At 38.9% G+C, this 22,718-nt stretch overlaps 1 protein-coding gene and 1 long non-coding RNA gene across 7 annotated transcripts in view; one reads left to right on the top strand and one right to left on the bottom strand.

The window, feature by feature from the left end:
* Positions 1-8,419, bottom strand: part of PTPN12 (protein tyrosine phosphatase non-receptor type 12) — an 86,478-nt gene extending 78,059 nt beyond the window's left edge. For 2 of the 6 annotated variants that reach the window (XM_034667002.1, XM_034666990.1), the window contains exon 1: positions 8,213-8,418. In XM_034667002.1, coding sequence (XP_034522893.1) covers positions 8,213-8,311 — 99 coding nt within the window. In that variant the 5' untranslated portion in view covers positions 8,312-8,418. Of the gene's footprint in view, positions 1-4,720; positions 4,818-8,212 lie in introns of all 6 variants that reach the window. The other 4 variants (XM_019800117.2, XM_034666999.1, XM_034666995.1 and 1 more) reach the window with 3 other exon arrangements.
* A 517-nt stretch (positions 8,420-8,936) lies between these two features.
* LOC117803447 overlaps positions 8,937-22,718 on the top strand; it is a 39,931-nt gene continuing 26,149 nt past the window's right edge. The window contains exon 1 of the long non-coding RNA XR_004627322.1: positions 8,937-9,896. This is a non-coding gene — a long non-coding RNA (uncharacterized LOC117803447). The remainder of the gene's footprint in view (positions 9,897-22,718) is intronic.

The following is a 22,718-nucleotide window of genomic DNA, read 5'->3' as shown; positions in this document are numbered from 1 at the left end:
AAATACATACAATAAAACATTCTTGAGAATTAACACTTTTAAATTTGTAGTATGCTGTCTCTGGTAAGCCATGTGGGGAGAGTGACTTAAAAATTTACTTCCAATTGCGAAGTTAGTTAAAATCAAAGTATGTTTGGCTGGATACCCATCAAAGGATGGATAAGAAACTAAACTAGTCACAAATGTAAAAACAGAAAATATTTCCTATCACTCTAGGTTTGAAAGACACATTAAACATACAACACCATTTATATAAACTTACTAAGATATTTTAAAAACCTACAAGCCAACCACAAGATACACTTCACCCCACTAGGATGGCTATAATCAAAAAGACAGACAAGTGCTAGTGAGGATGTAGAGAAATTGGTGGGAATGTAAAATGTGCAGCAGCTTTGATTAGTAGTCTAGTAGTTACTCAAAATGTTCAACGATTACCATTATCACTCATTAATTCAACTCCCAGGTATATACTCAAGATAAAGGAAAACATATATCCTAACAAAAACATGTACATAAATGTTCATAGTAGCATTATTCATAAAATACAAAATATTCTATTTTATGTATTATTATACAAAGAAAATATTCCAAAAAGTGGAAACAACTCAAATGCCCATCAATGGATGCATGGATGAACAAAATGTGGTATATCCATACAATGGAATATTATTTAGTCATAAAAAGAAATGAAATATTTCTGATTCCAGCAACACATGGATGAACCTTGAAAATGTTATATTAAGTCAAAGAACTTAGTCACAAAATGTTATATTAAGTCAAAGAACTTAGTCACAAAACACCACATATTGTATGATTCCATTTATATGAGGCAAATCTATAGAGGATAGATTAGTGGTTGCCTAGGGCTGGGGCGGGGTAGGAAAGGGAGGAAGAATGGGCATGGGGTATCTTTTGGAGTGATAAAAATTGATTATAATGATAACTGCAAAATTTTGTGAATATACTAAAAACCATTAAATTATACAGCTTAAATGAATGAATTTTATGGTAGGTGAATTACCTCTCAAAAAAGCTGTTACCAATTTTTAAAATACCGACCAGCCACAATATTAAACAGTTTAACATTGAAAATTTTTATACATATTTAGGCTGTGCAGAATAAAATCTTCCAGATTTCCTGTCTTTCCTCCCCTTCTTTTTTCTAACATTTCAAATCTAAACTTTAAGTAAAAAACTTCAGAGGTACTCATTTAACCAAAACACAAGTTCTTGTTATCTGTCTTTTAAAATTATATTTAAACAGCAATCATTCCACAAAAGAGGACATACATGTAGTTAAGAAACATGGAAAATATTGTACCTACCTTATCCTAAAAATAAAAAAAAAAAAAAAGCAGGGTGTGGTAGGGGAGCTCTCCTTCAATCTGTCTTCCTCTAGTTTGTACCATCTACTTTCAAAATGTTAAATGTAAAGTATTTATACCCATTTTACCTATTTTCTCCTCTATCAACTATAATATAGATTCTTCCCATATCCCACCCAAACCACTTTTTGTGGTCACCAAATCACTCCTACTACTTTCTGAACCTCAGCCTTACCAGTCCTCCAGAAGTATTTGGTTTTGCTAACTACTCCTTTCCTGAAACTCTCCCAGGATTTCTGACATCCCTGGGTTCCCTTTCCTCCTCTCTGAGCACACTTTCTCAGGGACAGTCACAGGCACCTCCTTTTCGGGCTGCTTTTTAAATGCTCCTGCTCTTCAACCTAAAGCTGGCCACTTTGTATACTCGCCTGAATGAACTTATTCGCTCCCATGCTTTCAACTACCTCTTACATGCTTATATGACTTCCAAATTTTTAACTACATCCTATCAGCTCTCTTGAGCTCTAAATTTCTACTCAATATATGAGGCATCTCAGTTACCACATCTAAAACTAAACTAATTCTCTTCTACCTTCAAATTTCCTCCAACCATCTTCTACTTGGTCCCCTCTACTTCTTTCTCCTCCCATACTCCGAACCATGCCAAATGGTATCTTCTAACTTGGATGACAGTATACCAAACTAGGAACCTTGGAGTCATACTGCAAATATTCCTTTCTCCTTGACTACCCACATCTAGTGAATCATCGAGACTTCTTTCTTAATCCCTATCAGATCCTATATATACTCTATATATTCTGCTGTCTTAAAGTTCAGGCCCTCATCTCACTTCTTATATTTCAAAAGCTTCCGAAATGCTCTCCTTCATCACTAATTCCATCCTTAGTACTGCCACCAGAATCAACTTTCTACAACACAAATCTGTCAAATGACTGCTTACTCTTCTTAAAACATACAGTGGCTCTCCAGAGACCCATAGTAGTGATTCTTAACTTTACTACTAGAACATACCTGAATGATAGAAGTGAAGACTCATACTAAAGCAGGCTGGGGCAGGGGGTGGGGGTCAGTAGTTGGAGGTGGGGAAACACTGCTAGAATATTCAGTTACTATGTGTATTTTCTTAACACCTGCCCGCTGTCCAGGTGAGTCTAAGAGTTATAGTATACAACTATTCAAAATTACTAGTATTGAACTATTCAATAAATTATAGCATAGATGCAAGAACTTTACAATCTAACCCCTACCTAACTTTCTGAGCATCACCATTAGCCCAATACTTCACTGGTTCTCAAAGTATGGCTCAAGGACAGCCTACCCCTTGACCATTTCAGTGAGTCCATGAAATTAAAACTCTTTTCCTAATAATATTCAGTTATGTTTCCTCACCTGCAAATATGAGAACACACAGACCTTAACACAGTAATTTTAAAAAATTATTTTCATTCTCTTAGGAGTGTACAGTGGAGTTTTCTAGAGTACAAGACATGTCAAGCTATGTGAAATGTAACACTGCAACCATATGAATGAAGCAGATATGAGAATCCAGTTCTCTTCTATTAAGCCAAATATTAAGAAATTTACAAAAATATAAAAATAATGCTTTTTCTCACTAATTTTTGTTTTGAATAATAATTACTATATAGTTAATACAGAATGGGTTTACTATTGTCTTAAAGTGGATTATTTTAAAAAATATTTGTTTTAATTTGTAGTACAGTAAATAAACAAAAGGTTTTTGGGGCCCTCAATAATTTTTAAGAATGTAAAGGACTCTTGAGACCAAAAGGTGTTAACTGCTGCGTTATAGCTGATTATCTACCACGCCCCTATTCATGTTAAACTTTTTTTTTTTTTTTAAGATTTATTTATTTGAGAGAGAGAGAGAGAAAGTGTGCATGTGGAGGGAGGGGCAGATGGAAAGAATCTCCAGCAGACTCCATCCTGAGCCCAACACAGGGCTTGATCTCTAGACCCATGCGATCATGACCTGAGCCAAAACCAAGAGTCCGACACTCAACTGACTGAGCCACCAAGGCATTCCAAACATGTTCAACTTTAAAACCTCCATCCCTTTGCATGGTGATGCACCTCCACAACTAGCCTAGTCCCAGCCAGGTCCCAAAGAACCTCAGATGTATCCTGGAGAAACAGAACAAAAAGGACAGAGTTTTGGGGGTGCATGGCTGGCTCAGTTGGGAGGAGCATGTGATTCTTAATCTCTGGGTCGTGAGTTGGAGCCCCATGTTGGGTACAGACATTACTGAAATAAATAAAAAAAATAGAACAGAGGTTTTGAAGTCAAACAGAATACTTAACTTCTCAGAGTATGCTTCCTCATGTGTAAAATACAGGTTATATCTACCTCATAAATTGTTGACATGTTAAGTAAGACAGGGTGTAAAGTATCTGGCACAGTATTTAGTATATAAAAGGGACAAAAAATGTTAATTTCTTTTCTACTTAAAATAATTTGTAAAGTCACTAACATTAGTGTAGTAAAATAAAAACCGTCTAACAATTATTTAATCATAATAAAGCAAACAGACTGGTTGTTTTGAACAGTTCCATCAGGATTACTATTTGTAGAACAGATGATTTTATATAATAAATCCCTTGAAATGGACAACTTCCATTATAACTCTTGGGTACCTCTGATAGATAAATTAAGTTCAGATTATTTTAAAACATCAAAGTTATTTTAAATAGCATTTTACATAGGATGCATCACTTGCTGTTATACCTCAGTTCAGCCTTAGAAAAATATCCTTAAATACTCTCCTCCCAATATTTCACAAAAAAGTACTAGGATTCACACGTCTGCTGCATCCTGTTTTTTAGATACTCCACTGAATTCACTCATTATATTTTTGTTTTCACCTTCAGAAATGGAGAGAGAACTGGTTTTTAAGCTGAAACTGTTGTATTTCCTTGTAGCTTAAGTGTCATCTCTTATGATTTTTTTAATATACAAGCATTAAATGTAAATAAACTTTAGCCTGATCAAAAGAAATCTTCTTGTTTCAATGTTTTAGACGTTATAAACCTTTATTTATTTATTTACTTACTTACTTTTAGGTAGGATCCACGCACAGCATGGAGCTCAATAGGGGGCTTGAACTCATGACCGTGACATCAAGACCTGAGCTAAGATCAAGAGTCGGCCACCTAACCGACTGACCCAGCCAGGCACCCCTAGACATTATAAAGCTTTAAACAGCACAAGAGAATGATTGAAAACAAAAGCCCAGATATCTCTTTCCTTCTATGTCTAGTTATCTCTAACTGACTACATAAATCAGCCACATCAGTCTACACAGACCTTAGCACAATAATATGTTAAATGATGACTCCAAATATCAGTCCCATACCTCAGCCCTGTGAAGTATGTAGCATTTTTCTTCTTTAAAAGATGAGAGAAATCAGTCATCCTATTTTCTTCTAAGTGGCCTGCCCAAGGTCAAACAGCTAGACAATGAAAGAGATGGCTTAAAATGCAGGTCCATCAAACATGAATACACACCACTCTACCATATACATTTCCTTGTCATGATCACTGTCCGCCATCTTGTAAAGACGACTTTAAGACAAGATAGTTCAAATTGAGTTCTGGATCTGCCACAAATCAGATGTTTAACTTTCAACATGTAAGTAATCATCTTAGTGCTGTAGTTTACACCATCTCAGTATCTTAGCTTTCTCCTCTTTAAGGGTGGGTTTGGGAGGACACAACACACCAAGGCCAACAATAGACAACTCACAGAATAGTTAATGACAGGTGGAAAATTTTCTATCCTTACTAGTCATCAAAAATTTCAAATTAGTACAAGATAGCATTTTCCAACCATCAAATTATCAAAGATCAAGATAATTAAATGAACACTCACACATTACTGACAGTTGTATAAACTGATAAAACTTCTTCAAAAAGTTATTTATAAACATGTATTATACGTTTATATCCTTTTACCTGGTACTTCCACTACTGGAAGATAACTTATGCAACGATCCAAAATAAGGAAGTTTTATGCATAAATGTTCATTACAGAATTATAATATGTAATAGAAAATAAATGGCCTAAATATTCAACCACAAGGAAATGGTTAAGCTATAAAATAGCTGCCAGATGAAATATTATATAGCCACTGAAATGATATTTACAAATGAAAAACACTTATCAAAATGTTAAGTTGAAAAAAACCCAACAATATAAAATGAAATATATAGCATGGTCACACAGATGCATTAAAAACATTGACAGAGACCACCTTTAAGTGATGGGACTAGGAAGGCTGGATACAACAATTGGAAGAACACAGTGTGGATGTCCACTCCACTTTCCTAAAACTCATGCATTATTATTATTCTATAATCTCCTAATTTGAAATAATGAACACTGGTACTTCATAATTGAATAGCATTATAAAACTAGATTATTTCTAAGGCTCAGTTCTAAAATGCTAAAATTTAAAAATGCATTTTTGATCCACGTAAGAATTTAAAAATAACAGAACACTTAAAGAATCATTAGCTGGTCTATTCTCTTTCCATTCCAGAGGGGACATGGTTTCCCTTCAGCCTTCCAGTCAAGGGAAAAAACAGCACCATCTATCAGTCTTAATTATAGCTATTGCTTATCAAGTCATGGAATAAAAAAAGCAAGCACTATAAAAAAAAAATAGCCTTAGTCATCAAATCTCAAATGTAAAATCACCTAGCTATCCCTGGGTACCATGAAAGAAAAAAGAAACTCATTCAGTCCTTCAGAAATGAAATCTCCAATAGGAATCCCTGACTCATCCCCAAAGCATGAACCCCAAGGCTACTTCCCCTGTACAGAAGTTCAGAGACTGGGCACCTGTCCTGATGGCCTTCATCACCAAACAATGCTCTTTCCTGACAGGATATGCCCAGGGATAACAAGATGACTAGCATACAAACTAGAAGTGACCAAGGACCACACCACCTCTTCTTCCATAACCAAAATAAGACTGTAAAAGCCTAATTTTAAACTATCCTAAGAAAATATTTTCTATTTGCTAAAAAGTAGTAAAAGAGGGACTCCATCGAATTACTGTTAAGTGACACTATCAAAAAAATACCAACACAATAAAAATTCTCACTAGTAAGAGAAAATGTCCTCTTTTACCTTACTCGGATCAAAAATTAATTTTTCAGAAATATTTAGGCTAAACATCAACAGAAAATGTTTAAAATAAGGCACAGATTATTTTATCTACATTTTTCCGTTTTCGAAATCTTACTCCTATCCTTTTACTGGTCTAGGAATCACAAAGCTCAACGATACTATTATAATATTGTATAAGGTCAAGGATCTATTTTATAAGCTGTTAACAATTTTAATGCTAAAGCTTTACTAGATCCTAGTCTCTTTAAAATGTGAAAAAGTATTTCAATGCTAAAAGTCATTTCACCTGCACCTTGTAAACAATTAAACTGTACTTTGAAACAAAACTAGCCAATGTTTGCTGCTCATTCATTTTTATAGACATTAACTGTGTATCCTTTTTACAAGCAAGAATTCTGGAGTTACGTGATTATTCTTGAAGGTGTATCTTGCCCAGGAGCAAAATTTTCCCTAGCTTATTTCCCATTCCCAAACCCCGCCAAAGCTAAGGAGCAACCACTTCCCAAAGTCCCACTTCCTTTTCCATTCCCCAGACCTCCAGAGTTTCCAACGCCCCAGTCTTGCGCAATATCCGTAGGAGCAGCAGCCGCAACCACCGCCTCCTAAGCCGAGAAACAACCCTAAAGGGAACATTGTCCAGCAGAAAAATAAAAGGTGGGGGGGGCAATGTAGGAAGTCGACTTCTGGTCCCACGCCTTTGGATCTGACCCCTCATAAGTGATGTATCTAGAGCAATTTCACGAACAAGACTTTTAACCCCCTCTCTAGCCCGCCTGCCCAAGCAGAGGGCGGAAAGGGGGGGGGGGGAGGCTGAGAAGGTTATCTCCCAGTTCAGGGCTTCGGCCCGTTTCGTTGCCTCCGCCCCACCAGGACTATTGTTCCCAAGTTCCCCACCCCCACCCCGGATAGGAAGTGATAGTCACATCCCCTCCGCCTTCCACAATATCCCCTAGGGAGTCCGAAGTAGGCTTCCTTCAGGATAACCAACCCCTACACATACACACACACACACTCTTATCCCTCTAACCTAAAGTCACGATGACCCCAACGCCATCTCAAACCTGAGTCTCAAGAGACAAGAGACAGGACGGGGGTAAATGGAATTGGGCAAGCCACAGGATTCCCTACGGACAATCCTTTCCCAAGCCTTGGAGATAATAACTGCGAAACCCACAACGGCAGAACTCCTACCTTGCCCGCTTCTGAGACCAGCTTGAGCAAAGGGACCCCACGAGTTAACGTTAACCTCAACACCCCCGTTCCTCCATCAGCCTCGATCTGCTCTCCTCCCTGGTAGACACCTTGCCTCGACCCTACAAAGAGGGGCAGGCTGGATGGGGGGTGGGGGTGGAGAGACTAGTCCCCCGCCCCAGGTCTGCACCTCAGTCGCCTCCGGCTCCTGGCCCGAGAAACAATAGGTGGTCGCGGGCGGCGGTGCAGAGTGCGGGCTCGGCCGGGGCCGCTCCCTTCGCGCCCCGGGCGCCCGTGGAGGGGGCTGCGAAAGCTTGAGGGGAGGAAAAGAGGCCGAGGGACCGAGAAGGTCTCACCTCCCGCTGGCCTCCGAGACCACTCGGCCCTAGGAGTTGGTGCGCGCCCCCTCCACCCCTCTCCTCACAGCCGCACACAAAGCGCTGGCGGCCCGGGCCGGCCGGGCGAGGCAGTGGTGGGCTCCGGTGCCGGCGAGAGCAGGCGACAGCAAGGAGAACGACTCACCATGAAGTCCCGGGCGAAGTTGTCCTCCCCATTGTGGTCCGGACTCTTCATGGCCTGGACCCTCTGGATAAATTTCCTCAGGATCTCCACTTGCTCCATCCTCCCGCGTCCCCCCGGCTGCGGTGGCTGGCCCCCCCGCCGCCGCCCGCCCGCCCGGCGCAGAGCCCGCTCAGTCTTCCCCAGCTCCGCTTCCCCAGCCCTTCCCCTCCCTCCCGACCCTCGCCAAGCCTNCCTGTTTCTCCCCACCGCCTAAGGCGGCGGCAGCGGCGTCACCGGCCCGGCTCCCGACCCCACAACTTCCAGGAGCAGCCGCCGTTCTCCCACAGTACGAGGCGAGCCGCTGCGGCTAGCGCCAACCCCAACCCCCAGCTTGCTCCATCCTCCTTCCCCGCCCTCCTCCTCTTTCGTTGGAGACGCCGCCACCGCCTCAGGAACACGGCTCTCCGCTCGCCCTGCCCCCCCCTTCCCGGTTCCTCCTTCCCCCCTCCCGACTAGCACCCGCAGCCGCCTCTCCCCACGGGCGCGGCCCCGCCGCCACCCAGACGCGCGGCCCCGTGCTGTGGCTCCGCCCAGGCGCTGGGACGCCCGATCCGCCCCCGCCCACCTCGCCTCTGGACCACTCCCCCAAGCCCGCCCCGCCGGTCCCAGCCCCTCTCAGAGTGGCTGGAAGGCTCTTGGCTGTCGGCAGGGCGACTTGACTCTACTTCCGGGGCGTGGTCCCGCTCGGGCTGTATGTGGATTTGAGGTGGTCTGGAAGGAGGGATTTCGCCTCTGAGTAGGTTGAAGCCTAGTCAGTCGCGTAAGATTTTAGTTGGAAGTTGCGGGCCCAAGGCCTACTAGTGGGAAAAAGCGTATTTTTAGAGTGCTTCCGCACCGCCCACGGCTGTGGGCTGGGACTACAAGTCCCGGCCCGCGGGAATCCAGGAGCTAGGGCGGGAGAGGGCGGCGGTGGGAAAGAGAGGCATGCTGGGTACTGTAGTTATGTCACCTCAGCGGTCACAGCAGGTATGTCTTCATCTTCCTAGTGGTTTGGTGACTATTGAAGGCAATTAGACCATGCCACTTTGGGGAATGGCTAGGGCCAAGAGAAATGAAACGTTTCTTGAGTGAAAGGACTTTTGCAAATCCGTCTAAACCCTGGCGAGTGAGCGGCTGAGATTTGGAGTGCATCCTAATACCTAACACGCCTGAGGCGAGGGCTCAGTGTTTGCTGAAAGGGAATTTGTCTTGCGCTTAGATTCGCAGCCCTTCAGAGGTGATTAATAGAGTTTTCTCCATAGAACGGACTTTATAAAACTTCATGCATCTTTGCAAATCTTGTAATCAGAGAATATCTGTTTTAGTCTAATTCACCATTTTACAAAAAAAAAAAAAAATGATTTGTCTAAGACCTCCCCCCCCCAGCATATTCTTAGCAGAGCCAAAACTAGAACTCAAATCTTGTTGCCTTCAGTACAACACTTATATTGCCTCTCACTAAGGAAGGTAAACATGTAGTAATGTGACAGAAGTGAAGGATTTGTTCTGTGGACTTCTTTTAGTCCCTTATACCTACAAAAAACATTTTTTACAGATAAGCTTAGGGAATTTGGTTAAATAGGAAACATAAGTGGTAGCCCCCTCTTCCCAGATGAATGTTTAGAACCACTATGGAATTTAATGATAAACTTCTTGGAAAAAATAGGTAGGTACAATTTTTTCCTTTGTTTCAAAGATCAATATTTCTCTTTAAAATAATAACAACTAATGTATACCAATCCAGTCCTTCTCTCAGAAATATGCATTTCCAAGTGTGCCCTTGTAAATCTCTTCCTGTGCATTTATATATTGTATGTGCATGTAAAAAGATACAGTTTTGTTCTGTATTTAAAAATTCACTTAGAGGAATAGTTCAGTTTCTAAGTTAAGCTTTATTTGATACAAGGAGGGTCTGGAGTATTTTACTTTGATCAGATACTGAGATTCGGTTTTGCTGAATGTAAGAAAAGATCGGGATCTGGGCTTGCTCACCTACCAAGACAGCTCACTGTAGGTAAATCTTTTTCCCCCAGAACTGGGAAAGAAATTAGACTGTAAGCAAAGAAATGGGCAGATAATCTGGAGTGCCCGTATTTTTGATATCTCAAAAGAATGCACAAACCAGAGGGTGATTGATAAAGGCTATATGCTGGACAAGTTGTCTAACAGTCTGAGGACAGTCTGATGGGAAGTGTTACTTGTTTTGAGTTATTGAGTCTCATTTTGGCTAGTGTTTTTGCAGCATTTTTACTTTTCCTCTTACTGGCCTTCTTTTCTTTCTTGTAAAACATGAGTGTTTTTTATTCTTAGCTGCTACCTTTGACATCTGATATAGGTTACAGAAAACAAATGTAAAGTACCTTTATGTATTTCAACTCTTTTGCAAAGGCGTAGCAGTGCTTTCCTTATTTTAATATATTTAGGTCACATTTCAATCTACAGATAATTTTTGAGCACCTCAAAATATAGGGATTGTGCTGTGTGTTTGTGAGAGATACAAAATGTTTTAGGGATGGCTACTTAGAGTTTATAGCCTCGTTCAGGAGACCGGAAAAACAGTAAACTTAATTATATCGTGAGTTAATAAATACCAAATGAGTGATACATACATTGAGTGGTTTAACAATTCTGAGAAGAGAGAATTGTGAACTGGTTATCACATGCAGTGGTCACAGGGGACCTTGAAGGATATGTGAAATTGGGTTTGAACAGAAAGAAGAACTCCCAGGTAAGAGAAGTGATGAAACAAAAAACATGAAGACAACAAAGCAAAGATTTGAAGGAGAACTTTTATATAAGCGTAAATGTGCTAAAGTAGACAGGGATTGGACTCTGGAGAGCACTGAAATGCCTGGCTAATGATTTGGACTTCATATTGTCAGTGGGAGCCACCAAAGGTTTTTGAGAATAGAAGGAAAATTAGGAAAATAGTAATCTGGCATTTTTTGGATAAAACGTGACCTAATAAGGGGAGAAAATGGAATGAGGTATTAGGAACCAATGTATGAAGCAACAAAAGCTGTAACTAAGGTCATAGCACCGCAATTACAAAGACATAGATGGAGGTGAGAGAGACAACACACAGAACCAGGTGACTGACTGACTTAGTGGACAAGAAAGAAGGTAGAACTAAAAAAGGATTGGAAGAGATCAGAAAGTTTGACAGAACACAGGGCTATGCATGGTTTGAACAAAGGGGAACTTTCATACGCCAATGATGAGAGAAATCTGCACATCTTTGGAGGCAGTTTGGCCATAAATGTATAAAAATAGAAACGTTGTGCATGTTTTGGCTGAAAAAATTTATAGATAATATTTACAGCTGTATACAAACATATATGATTATTGCAGCCTTATTTGTAACGGCAAGAGTAGAAACAACATGCCTGCGTAGCAAAAGGCACTGGTTAAAAAACAAAATCACATACATTTAATTAAGGTTTTTTTAAAAAGATTTTATTTATTTATTTATTTATTTATTTGACACAGAGAGAGAGAGGGAGAGAGAGTGCGCGCACAAGCAGGGACAGCGGCAGGCAGAGGGAGAGGGAGAAGCCGGCTCCCCAATGGAGGACTCAATCCCAGGACCCTGGGATCATGACCTGAGCCAAAAGCAGCCATTTAACCAACTGAGCCACTCAGGCGCCTCTAATTAAGGTTTTTGAACCCATTCAAAATACGAAGAAAATAATCTATGTATGTTGATGTGGAATAGGTCCCAAGATTACTTATTAAATGAGAAAAGCTAGGCATTGTGTTTATGGTATTCTTACTTTTATGTAAAATAGAATGTGGATAAAATGCTTGAACATAGAATTTTTCTGAAGGATATTTCAAAAACCGTTAGCTGTGTTTGCCCCCAGGAAGGCTTTGATAAATCTTTGGTAGGAAGGAGATAACTTCCAATGTGTATACCTTTTTATATTCTAAAAATTTTTCTGTGTAGCAATTACTTTTCCAACAAAATTAAATCTATTCAAATGTTTTAGACTTTCAATCTAGGTGATAGGAAGAATGGCAGTATCTTTAATAAAAACACCCAAATGAAGGAAATGGAAGCAGGTCTTTTTTGGGAGATTTTTCTGAATGACCCAGGCTAAGTTTCGGAATGCCGACCTCTTTACACCACAGTTCTCAAGAAACGACCACCTTGCTCATCCTCAGCCACAGCTGCACTTGACCCACATTAGCCACTCCATGTACACTGGCCAGCAGCAACCTGTGGCCTGGTGTAGGAACATGATCTTGGCCAATCAGTTCTCACTGTTCGGAATCTGAACTTAGAAACCTAGAGAGAATAAGGCATGGAACAACAAGGGCAGGAACTGAATGCCATGGGATACAATTAGGGCAGGCCTCGTAAGAATAGAAATTATCAAGAATCTGGTTAGTCATGAAAGGAACATTAAGCAGGCATGAGAGATATGTAAAGATGTCATGATATAACCCGTGTGGCCATGAGAGAGATGGGGAGATTCCCTGGGACAACTTGACTGACTGAGGACTTTTCAGGACAGCTTTGGTTGGCATTTATTCCGTAAATAAATTCTGCTTTTCCTGAAACAGAATAGGGCAAGAATAAAGAGCCTGGGCTCTGAAGTGAGAGGTGAAGTTTCAAACGCCCACTCCATTTCTTCCCCCGGGGTGTCACTTCAGCTCTCTAAGCCTCGGTTTCATCTTCCAGGAGGTGTGTTGCAGAATTAGTGTCCCACACATTACCCTTGCTCCCAGAAAACACAAAATAAGAACCAGTTAAACAAACAAATTTCTGGACCTCTTACTTTTTTTTTTTTTTTTTACCTCCTGTCTCTTCTTTAGGCTCTTGCCCTACTCACTAGCCACCTTCACTCTGGGTAAAGACATGAGGGATGAAAAGAAAGCCAAAATACTGGTTTCAAAATTTATCTTCTTAGTTATGTTTGTGAAGGTTGGAGTGAGAGTTTGAAACCAATAATTCAGAACGGGTTTCAGGATTATCTACCTGTTTCATATTCACGGTATCCCTTTCCCTTCTCACTCAGGTAAAAGTAATGCTTTATATCTCTGTAAAAATTCTAACTTTTGGAGTATTTTTACAACTATTCTCTCATGAAAACTACCTTTGTTAATGGCTTACATGGCATTATAACTCTTTGTGAGTTCTTTTTTCTTTTTAACAACTCTGGGAGGTAATTTGGCATCATTGTCCTCATTAATAGATGAAAAACTAAATAAAACACAGGAGTGAACATGACTAGCTCACTTGTAAAAAAACAAATGTTAGACGCATATCCAGAACCCACAGGTCCTGAGTTTCCAGCTTGTTGCATAAACCACTGAGTCACAATGCTTTAATACCTGGTGTAATTTAAGTGAAACTAAATTAGGTTTGAGGATTCAAACCAATCCTAAGATTCTCACAAAGTAGCACTTCTAATATTAACTTGTCATTAGAAACATCCCTCAGTCTTCTCTGTACTTTCAAAGTAAAGGACTTCTAACTAGGAAGTTATGGGAAAGTGAATTAGAAAGAAGGGAGGGAAATTCTTCTCTAATTTATTCCTGGTATCCCTTACTCCCTCATTCCTAGACCTGGTCACAGCAAAAAAAGCTGTTGATCATTTTTAATCTGGGAGTTTGTTTTCGAGGTATGTGGGCCGTAGATAGGGAACTAGGGGAAATAACAGTATAACTTTTTAGTCTAGTGTGGCATAACATTTTTAGAAGAAAAGCATATAAAAATGGAGAGAAGTTTGGAAAGGATGATATTTCTTTAATATTTAATATTTATTCCTAAATCTAATATTTCAGAGCTTTTTGGCATAATAGCTCCCATTTATTCTCATAACGCTGTCCTAAAGTAGGTAAGCCAGGTATGATTAACTCCATCTTTCTTTATGCATTAGAATGCTACTGGTGATAAAAGTGCCTAAGTTTAAAGGCATTAAATGATCTGCCCAAGGTCATATAGGTGGCAGAACTGGAACCAAAATCCAAGTGACTCTCTACTCAATGAAAATTTTCCACTGTTATATAACACAGGTCAAATAGTATAATAATAAATACTAACTGCAGGTGAATGCGGTAATTAAATCCACTGTCTAACTTTTCTTTCTCATATTTCTTATACTGTTTCATTTAACATTCAAAGAAAAATTAAAATTTTATAAATAACTTCAAAGTCAAGTAGTACCTTAGCATTTAATTAGTGATCTTCAACATAATGACATTTAATTTCTATTTTCAGGAATGGATCATTAACGAGGGCTGTGAAATAGGATTGTACCATATAAAATCCATCCAGTGCATTGATTGGACTCAGACCCAATTATCGACAGAAAGCCCCAAAACAAAGCAAGCAAAAATCCCTTTCATTCAGTGACTGCTAATATTTTAGATTAAAGATAAATTGTAGACAGAGACAAATATTGAATGGTCTCACTTATATGTAGAATCTAAAAAAGAAAAAAAGAAACCAAGCTCATAGAAAAAGGGATCAGACTTGGTTACTGGAGGCAGATGGTGGGGGAAAGAGGGATTTGGAGGAAGATGATCAAAAAGTACAAACTTCCACTTAATAAAATTAAATAAGTACTAGGGATGTAATATGCAACATGATGACTATAGTTAACACTGCTATATAATATATAGAAAAGAGTAAATTCTAAGAGTTCACAAGGACAAAGCTTTTATTTTTAAATGAGATAATAGAGGTTAGATGAACTGATTGTGGTAATCATTTCACAATATATATAAATAAGCCCATCATGATGTATGCATTAAACTTATATGGTGATGTATGTCAATTATTTCTCAGTAAAATTAGAAAAAAATAAATTGTGATTCCATTTATATTTACATTCATAGTTCTGAAACATTCAAATTCATAGAAATATTAAGAAGTTTGGTGATTACCAGGGACTGAGGGTAGGGGGAATAGGGCAGTTGTGGTTTTTTTGGTTTTTTAATTCCACTATAGTTAACATACAGTGTTATATTAGTTTCATGCATACACTATAGTGATACAACAATTCTATACATTACTCAGTGCTTATCAGGAAAAGTATACTCTTAATCCCCTTCACCTATTTCCCCTATTTCCCTACCCACCTCCCTTCTGGTAACCATCACTCTGTTCTCTATAGTTAAGAGTCTGTTTTTTGGTTTCCCTTGTTTTTTTCTTCGATCGTTTGTTTTCCTTCTTAAATTCCACATATGAGTGAAATCATTTGGCATTTGTTTTTCTCTGACTGACTTATGTGGCAAGATTTCATTCTTTTTAATGGCTGAGTAGTATATACATATATACCTATTTACATACATATATATATATACCACTTTTTTTTTTATCCATTCATCAATTGATGGACGCTTGGCCTGCTTCCATAATTTGCCTATTGCAAATAATGCTGCTGTTTATACAGCATTATCTTTTCAAACTAATGTTTTCGTATTCTTTGGGTATTCTCAGTAGTGGAATTACTGCATCATATGGTAATTCTATTTTTTTCAGTTTTTATTTATTTATTTATTTGAAAGGGAGAATGATAGAAAGAGGGAGAGGAGTGGGGGGCAGGAGCAGAGGGAGAGCTGAGCGGGGAGCCTGACATGGGGCTCAATCCTAGGACCCTGGGATGATGACCAGAGCCGAAGGCAGATGCTTAACTAACTGAGCAATCCAGGTGCCCCTATTTTTAATTTTTTGAGGAGCCTCCATACTGTTTTCCTCAGTGGCTGCATCAGTTTGCATTCCTACCAACAGTGCAGGAGGGTTCCTTTCTCTCAACAGCCTCACCAATACTTGTTGTTTCTTCTGGTTTTGACTTTAGCCATTCTGACAGGTGTGAGGTGATATCTCATTGTGGTTTTGATTTGCGTCTCCCTGATGATGAGTAATGTTGAGCATCTTTTCATGTGTCTATTGGCCATCCGTATGTCTTCTTTGTAGAAATGTCTGTTCATGTTTTCTGCCCATTTTTTAATTGGATTATTTGTTTTTTGGGTGTTGAGTTAAATCAGTTCTTTATCTATTTTGGAAACTAGTTCTTAATTGGATATGTCATTTGCAAATATCTCCTCCATTCAGTAGGTTGTCTTTTAGTTTTGTTCATTATTTCCTTTGCTGTGAAGATGCTTTTTATTTTGATGTAGTCCCAAAAGTTTATTTTTGCTTTTGTTTCCCTTGCCCCAGGAGCCTTATCTAGGAAGATGTAGCTACTGCTGGGCTCTAAGAATTTTGTGGTTTCAGGCCCAACATTTAGGTCATTAATCCATTTTAGGTTTATTTTTGTGTATGGTATAAGAAAGTGGTCTAGCTTCATTCTTATGCATTTAGCTGTCCCTTTTTCCCAACACCATTTGTTGAAGAGACTTTTTCCAGTTGCATATTCTTACCTCCTTTGTCAAAGATTAATTGACCATATAATCATGGGTTTATTTCTGGATTTTCTATCCTGTTCTATTGATCTATGTTTCTATTTTTGTGCCAGTATCATACGTTTTGATTACTACAGCTTTGTAATATAATTTGACATGTGGAATTATGATGTCTCCAGCTTTGCTTCTGTTTTTCAGGATTGCTCTGCTATTCAGGGTCTTTTATGATTCCATACAGATTTTAGGATTATTTGTTCTAGTTATGTAAAAAACCTTGTTGGTTTTGTTTTTTTTAAAGATTTTATTTATTTCCTGGAGAGAGAGGAAGGGAGAGAGAGTGCGCACGAGTGGGGGCAGGGGCAGAGAGAGAGGAAGGTGATTTTGAGCAGACTCCACACTGAGCATGGAGCCCAGCGTAGGGCTCAATCCCATGACCTGAGCCTAAACCCAGAGTTGGACACCTAACCAACTGAGCACCCAGGTGCCTTGCTGTTGGTTTTTTGATAGGAATTGTATTAAATGTGTAGAGTACTTTGGGCAGTATAGACATTTTAATAGTATTTGTTGTTCCAATCCATTACCATGGAATATCTTTCCATTTCTTTGTGTCATCTTCAATTTCTTTCGTCAGTGTTTTATAGTTTTCAGAGTATAGGTCTTTCACTTGTTGGATTAGGTTTATTCCCAGGTATCTTATTATTTTTGGTGCAATTGTATATTGTAATCCCAACTATAAATGAGTTTGCTTTCTTAATTTCTCTGTGTGCTGCTTCATTATTGCTGTAAAGAAATGCAACACATTTCTATAGTTTAATATTGTATCCTGCAAAATGATTTTGTGTGTCAATTCTAGCAGTTTTTTGGTGTATTCTTTTGGGTTATAGAGTATCATGTCATCTGCAAATAGTGAAAATTTTACTTATTCCTTATCAGTTTGGATGTCTTTTATTTCTTTTTGTTGTCTGATTGCTGTGGCTAGGAATTCCAGTATTATGTTGAATAAAAGTGGTTAGGGTAGACATCTTTTTCTAGTTCCTCACGTTAGGGGAAAGGCTGTCAGTTTTTCATATGTGGCCTTTATTATGTTGAGGTGTGTTCCATCTAAACCTACTTTGTTGATGATTTTTTTTTTTTTAAGATTTTATTTATTTCTTTGACAGAGATAGAGACAGCCAGCGAGAGAGGGAACACAAGCAGGGGGAGTGGGAGAGGAAGAAGCAGGCTCATAGGGGAAGAGCCTGATGTGGGGCTCGATCCCACAATGCCGGGATCACGCCCTGAGCCAAAGGCAGACGCTTAACCGCTGTGCCACCCTGGCGCCCCTGTTCATGATTTTTATCATGAATGGATGTTGTACTTTGTCCAGTGCTTTTTCTGCATCTGTTGAAATGATCCTATGGTTCTTATCCTTTCTCTTCCTGATGTGATGTATCATGTTGGTTTATTTGTGAAAAATGAGTCATCTTTGTGACCCAGAAATAAATCCCACTTGAATGTGATAAAGCCCACTTGAATGATTTTTTTAAAAGAAGTTTACTTATTTATTTATTTCTTATTTTATTTTATTTTATTTTTCTTAAGTAGGCTCCATGCCCAGAGTGGAGCCCAATGTAGGGCTTGAACTCACAACCCTGAGATTAAGACCTAAGCTGAGATGAGGAGTTCCATGTACTGGCCCATCTAGTGCAACCCTTAACAGTCTGACTACTGGCACATTTCTCCTAAATGGACTTCCTACTTGTCAGATCTGATGATCTCTTAGTTTAGCTCCTGCTCAACTCGTCTTGAGCATCTGACCCTTTCCTTCCTTGAATTTCTCCCCTTAGTTTTATTTTTATTGTGAGGTGACACAGACATAGCATAAAATTGATCATTTTAAAGTGAACAATTCAGGGGTGCCTGGGTGGCTCAGTTGGTTAAGTGTCTGCCTTCCAATCAGGTCATGATCCCAGAGTCCTAGGATTGAGCCCCACATGGGCCCCCCCCCACTGCTCAGCAGGGAGTCTGCTTCTCCCTCTGACCCTCCTCCCTCTCATGCTGTCTCTTTCTCTCGCTCTCAAATAAATAAATGAAATCTTAAAAAAAATAATAAAGTGAACAATTCAGTTGCATTTAGTACATTCACAGTCTTGTGTAACTACTACCTCTATTTAGTTCTAAACTATTTTCATGACCTAAAAGGAAACCCCGTATCCATTAAACAATTACTTCCTACTCCTCCATTTTCCCCCCAACTCCTGACAGCCACCAATCTGTGTTCTGTCTTTATGGATTTACTTATTCTGGATATTTCATATAAATGAATCATATAATATGTAACCCCTTGTGCCTGGCTTCTTTCATTTAATGGCATTTTTTCAGTCTTTTTTAAATCTCAAATTCTAAAATTTTGCCATATTTGCTTCAGATTTTATTTAGGTAACAAAACATTACAGATAGAATTGAGATGCCTTTGTAGTCCTTTCCTTTCCTCCCTCCCCAGAAATAACTGTTTTCTCGATTTAGAATTTTTATTATTCTGGTGTCCAGTGTTACATTAAGTGGTGTCTTGCCTTGTTAAAAAAAAAACTATGGTAAAAAAATATGTAAAATTTACTATCTGGGTCTCCTGGGTGGTTCAGTCGGTTGGGCATCTAACTTCAGCTCCGGTCATGATTTCAGGGTCCCGAGATGGAGCCCCAAGTTGGGCTCCATGCTCAGCGGGTAATCTGCTTCTCCCTCCCCTTCTCCCTCTGCCTCTCCCTCTCTCTCAAATAAATAATCTTTTTAAAAGATTTACTATCTTAACTATTTAAAAATGTACAGTTGAATAGTGTGAGTGTATTCACATTTTTGTGAAACAGATCTCCAGAACCTTTCTATCTTGCAATACTGAAAAGCTATACCCATTAAATAACAGCCCTGTTTACCTTACTCATGGCCCCAGGTAGTCACCATTCTATTTTCTGTATGTATGCATTTGATTACTTTAGATACCTCAAATTAGTGGAATCATACAGTATTTGTCTTTTTTTCTGACTGGCTTATTCCCCTTAGCATAATATCCTCAAGTTTCATCGATATTGTAGCATGTGACAAGATTTTCTTTCCTGTATAAGGCTGAATAATATTGCATTGATCCATTATTGACGGACATTGTTTCCATCTTTTGACTTTGGGTATAGAGCTGCTCTGATCATACATGTACGATTTGGAACAGTATTTGGAACAGTATCACTAGGTCATATGGTAATTCTATGTTTAACTTTGTAGGGAACCACCATACTGTTTTGCACAGTGGTTGCACCATTTTACATTCTCACTAGCAGCGTACAAGGGTCCTAATTTCTCCATATCCTTGCCAACACTTGTTATTTTTCTTAAAAAAATATTTTTTTAATCTTTAGCCATCTTTGTGGGTTTGAATTGCATTTTGGTTTTGAGTTGCATCTTCCAAATGCCTATGATGTTGAGCATCTTTTTGTATTCTTATTGGCCATGTGTGTATCTTTATTGAAGTAATGTCTATTCAGGTTCTTTGCCAATATTTTAGGTGGGTTCTTTGTCTTTTTATTGTTGAGTTGTAAGAGTTCTTTATATACTCTAGATACTAAATCCTTATCAGTTTTATGATTTGTAGATATTTTTTCCCATTCTGTAGGCTGTCTCCTTTTGGGTTTTAAAACACTAGTCTCTGCTGTTTTCCTGCTAAGAACTCTTTTAAACATTAACTTTATTCAGTAGGATAATTTTGATTTCCCAGTATATTGCTAGTGACTGTTTTAGGTACTGGCAGTAAAAATACAAATATTATTTATTATCTGACACCTTTTTATTTCTTTTGTTGTCTTCTGTATTCCTCTCAATGCCTGAATATGATCATTTTTCCAGAGTTAGATTGCCTTCTTTGTGGAGGCTTCCCATCTTCTTTTTGTTTCAGAAAAAGCCTATTTAACTTTCAGGGCCCAATCTGAACATTTGTCCTCTGGGAAGATTCTTTGATTTCACCAGACAGAATCAATCACTGTTTCTTTGCTCATATAGCACTTTATACATTTAACACAATATTATAACCCTTATGTTGCTTTATAATTGTTTGTTTATATATCTAGGATATGAGCTCCTTAATGTGTGTTTTCCTCATAGCTAATAAATCTTTCCCAAGCTCCTAGTAAAAGTCTGGCCCAAATACTGAATGAATTATCAGGCCCTGGATTTTTAAAATTTATTATTGTGAAAAATTGTAAATTTATACAAAAGTATAGAGAATAATGGAATGAATCACCAGTTTTCATTAATCAGCTTTGACAGTTATCAACATAGGGCTAGTTTTCTTTCGTCTAAATCCCTTCAATTCCCTCTCACAGGATTATTTTGAAGTAAACCTCAGCAATCATTTCATTCATAAATACTTTTCTGACATTTTCACGGGAAAAGGGTACCTGGGGTCAACTAAACTAACCTTCAATTAATCGTTCTTCAGTTTTAAGAGAGCAAGACAAATCGTAAGAGACTATCTGTGATCTCAGAGCTTAAGATATTCAGCTTAGTAGGTTCTAGTCTTTTAACAATTCCAGCATAATCTACTAAATTTCTACACTTAGAAAAGCTCAGACAATAAACTGATATTCAGTACACTGAACTTAAGGTTTCAAGGAAATAGCCAAAATAAAATATTTTACTTAAGCAAGAAATATTCTTTTTGGGACACCTGGGTGGCTCAGTCGGTTAAGCATCTACCTTCGGCTCAGGTCATGATCCCAGGGTCCCGCATTGGGCTCCTTGCTCAGCAGGGAGCCTAGCTTCTCCCTTTGCCGCTGCCCTTGCTTACGCGCTCTGTCTCTCTCTCTCTGACAAATAAATAAAATCTTTAAAATAAAAAAGAAATATTCTTTTTTGTGGCAGAGTTTTTTAAAAACATTTTTGTTGAATCTCATTTCACCAGAAAATAGTGCTTTTGTTTATTTATTTGTTTGTTTGTTTGGCTCCACACCCAGTGTGGAGCCCAAGGCGGGGCTTGGACTCACAACCCTGAGATCAAGACCTGTGCTGAGATCAAGAGTCGGTTGCTTAACCAACTAAGCCATCCAGGTGCCCCGCTTCATTATATTTAGATATAAAATGGCATAGCTAGAACCCCAAGGTGTTTTTTTAATTGCATCCCATAATGAAGTAGTGTTATAGAAGTATTGTTAAGAATATTGAGGGGTGCCTGGGTGGCTCAGTCGTTAAGCGTCTGCCTTTGGCTCAGGGCATGATCCCGGCATTCTGGGATCAAGCCCCACATCAGGCTCCTCTGCTGGAAGGCTGCTTCTTCCTCTCCCACTCCCCCTGCGTGTTCCCTCTCTCGCTGGCTGTCTCTATCTCTGTCAAATAAATAAATAAAATCTTTAAAAAAAAAAAGAATATTGAAAATTACTACTCTTTACTTCTTTTAATCTAATAAACATTTTTTGAGTTCTATTTCCCACCTGCCCTTTTGGTGCTCTGTTTGAAACTTATGACAGTCTTTTCTGACACATCTCATATTTCCATTTTGCTATTATCTTTGGCCACGCCACTGTCTTCTCTCACCTGCCTTTTATGATCTTTGCCTACCTCTGTCCCAAAGATTAGAACAGTCCTTTTCAGACATGTCAGGTTACATCCCTCCTCTGCTCAAAACTTCTAGTGGCTTCCTATTCCACCAAGAGACAGCAGGTAATATTCTCAGTGGGACTGGTATTGCTCACTAGGGTCTATTTTGGAAATCTGTGACGTACATTTCTGGACATAGCATGATTGAGTTGCATTTAGTGTATGGGGGCCTGGGCCACTGGCCCATCCCCAGATTCTCTTACTTTAAAGAATTCTCTCTTGTCCCGCATGACATTTTTAAAAATCAATTTTTGAGATACGGTTCATAAATATAATTTGAGGGTTAGTGGTATAAAATAAAATATACCATTTTAAGTGTACACTTTGATGCATTTTGAAAAACGTACACATCCAGGTAACCACCAGGATATTCAGGATATAAAACATTCCCATTACCACACAAAGTCCCCTTGTGTGTCTTCTGCATAACTTTTGGGTGTCCTTTGGACATTTCTGAAGGTGAAGAACCTGTTTATAATGATCTGAGCCTGGAACCTAACTCCATTTATATATAAAT

The sequence above is a fragment of the Ailuropoda melanoleuca genome, chromosome 1 (assembly GCF_002007445.2).
Source record: "Ailuropoda melanoleuca isolate Jingjing chromosome 1, ASM200744v2, whole genome shotgun sequence".
NCBI classification, from domain to species: domain Eukaryota; kingdom Metazoa; phylum Chordata; class Mammalia; order Carnivora; family Ursidae; genus Ailuropoda; species Ailuropoda melanoleuca.
This window is presented reverse-complemented; position numbering and strand designations above follow the sequence as displayed.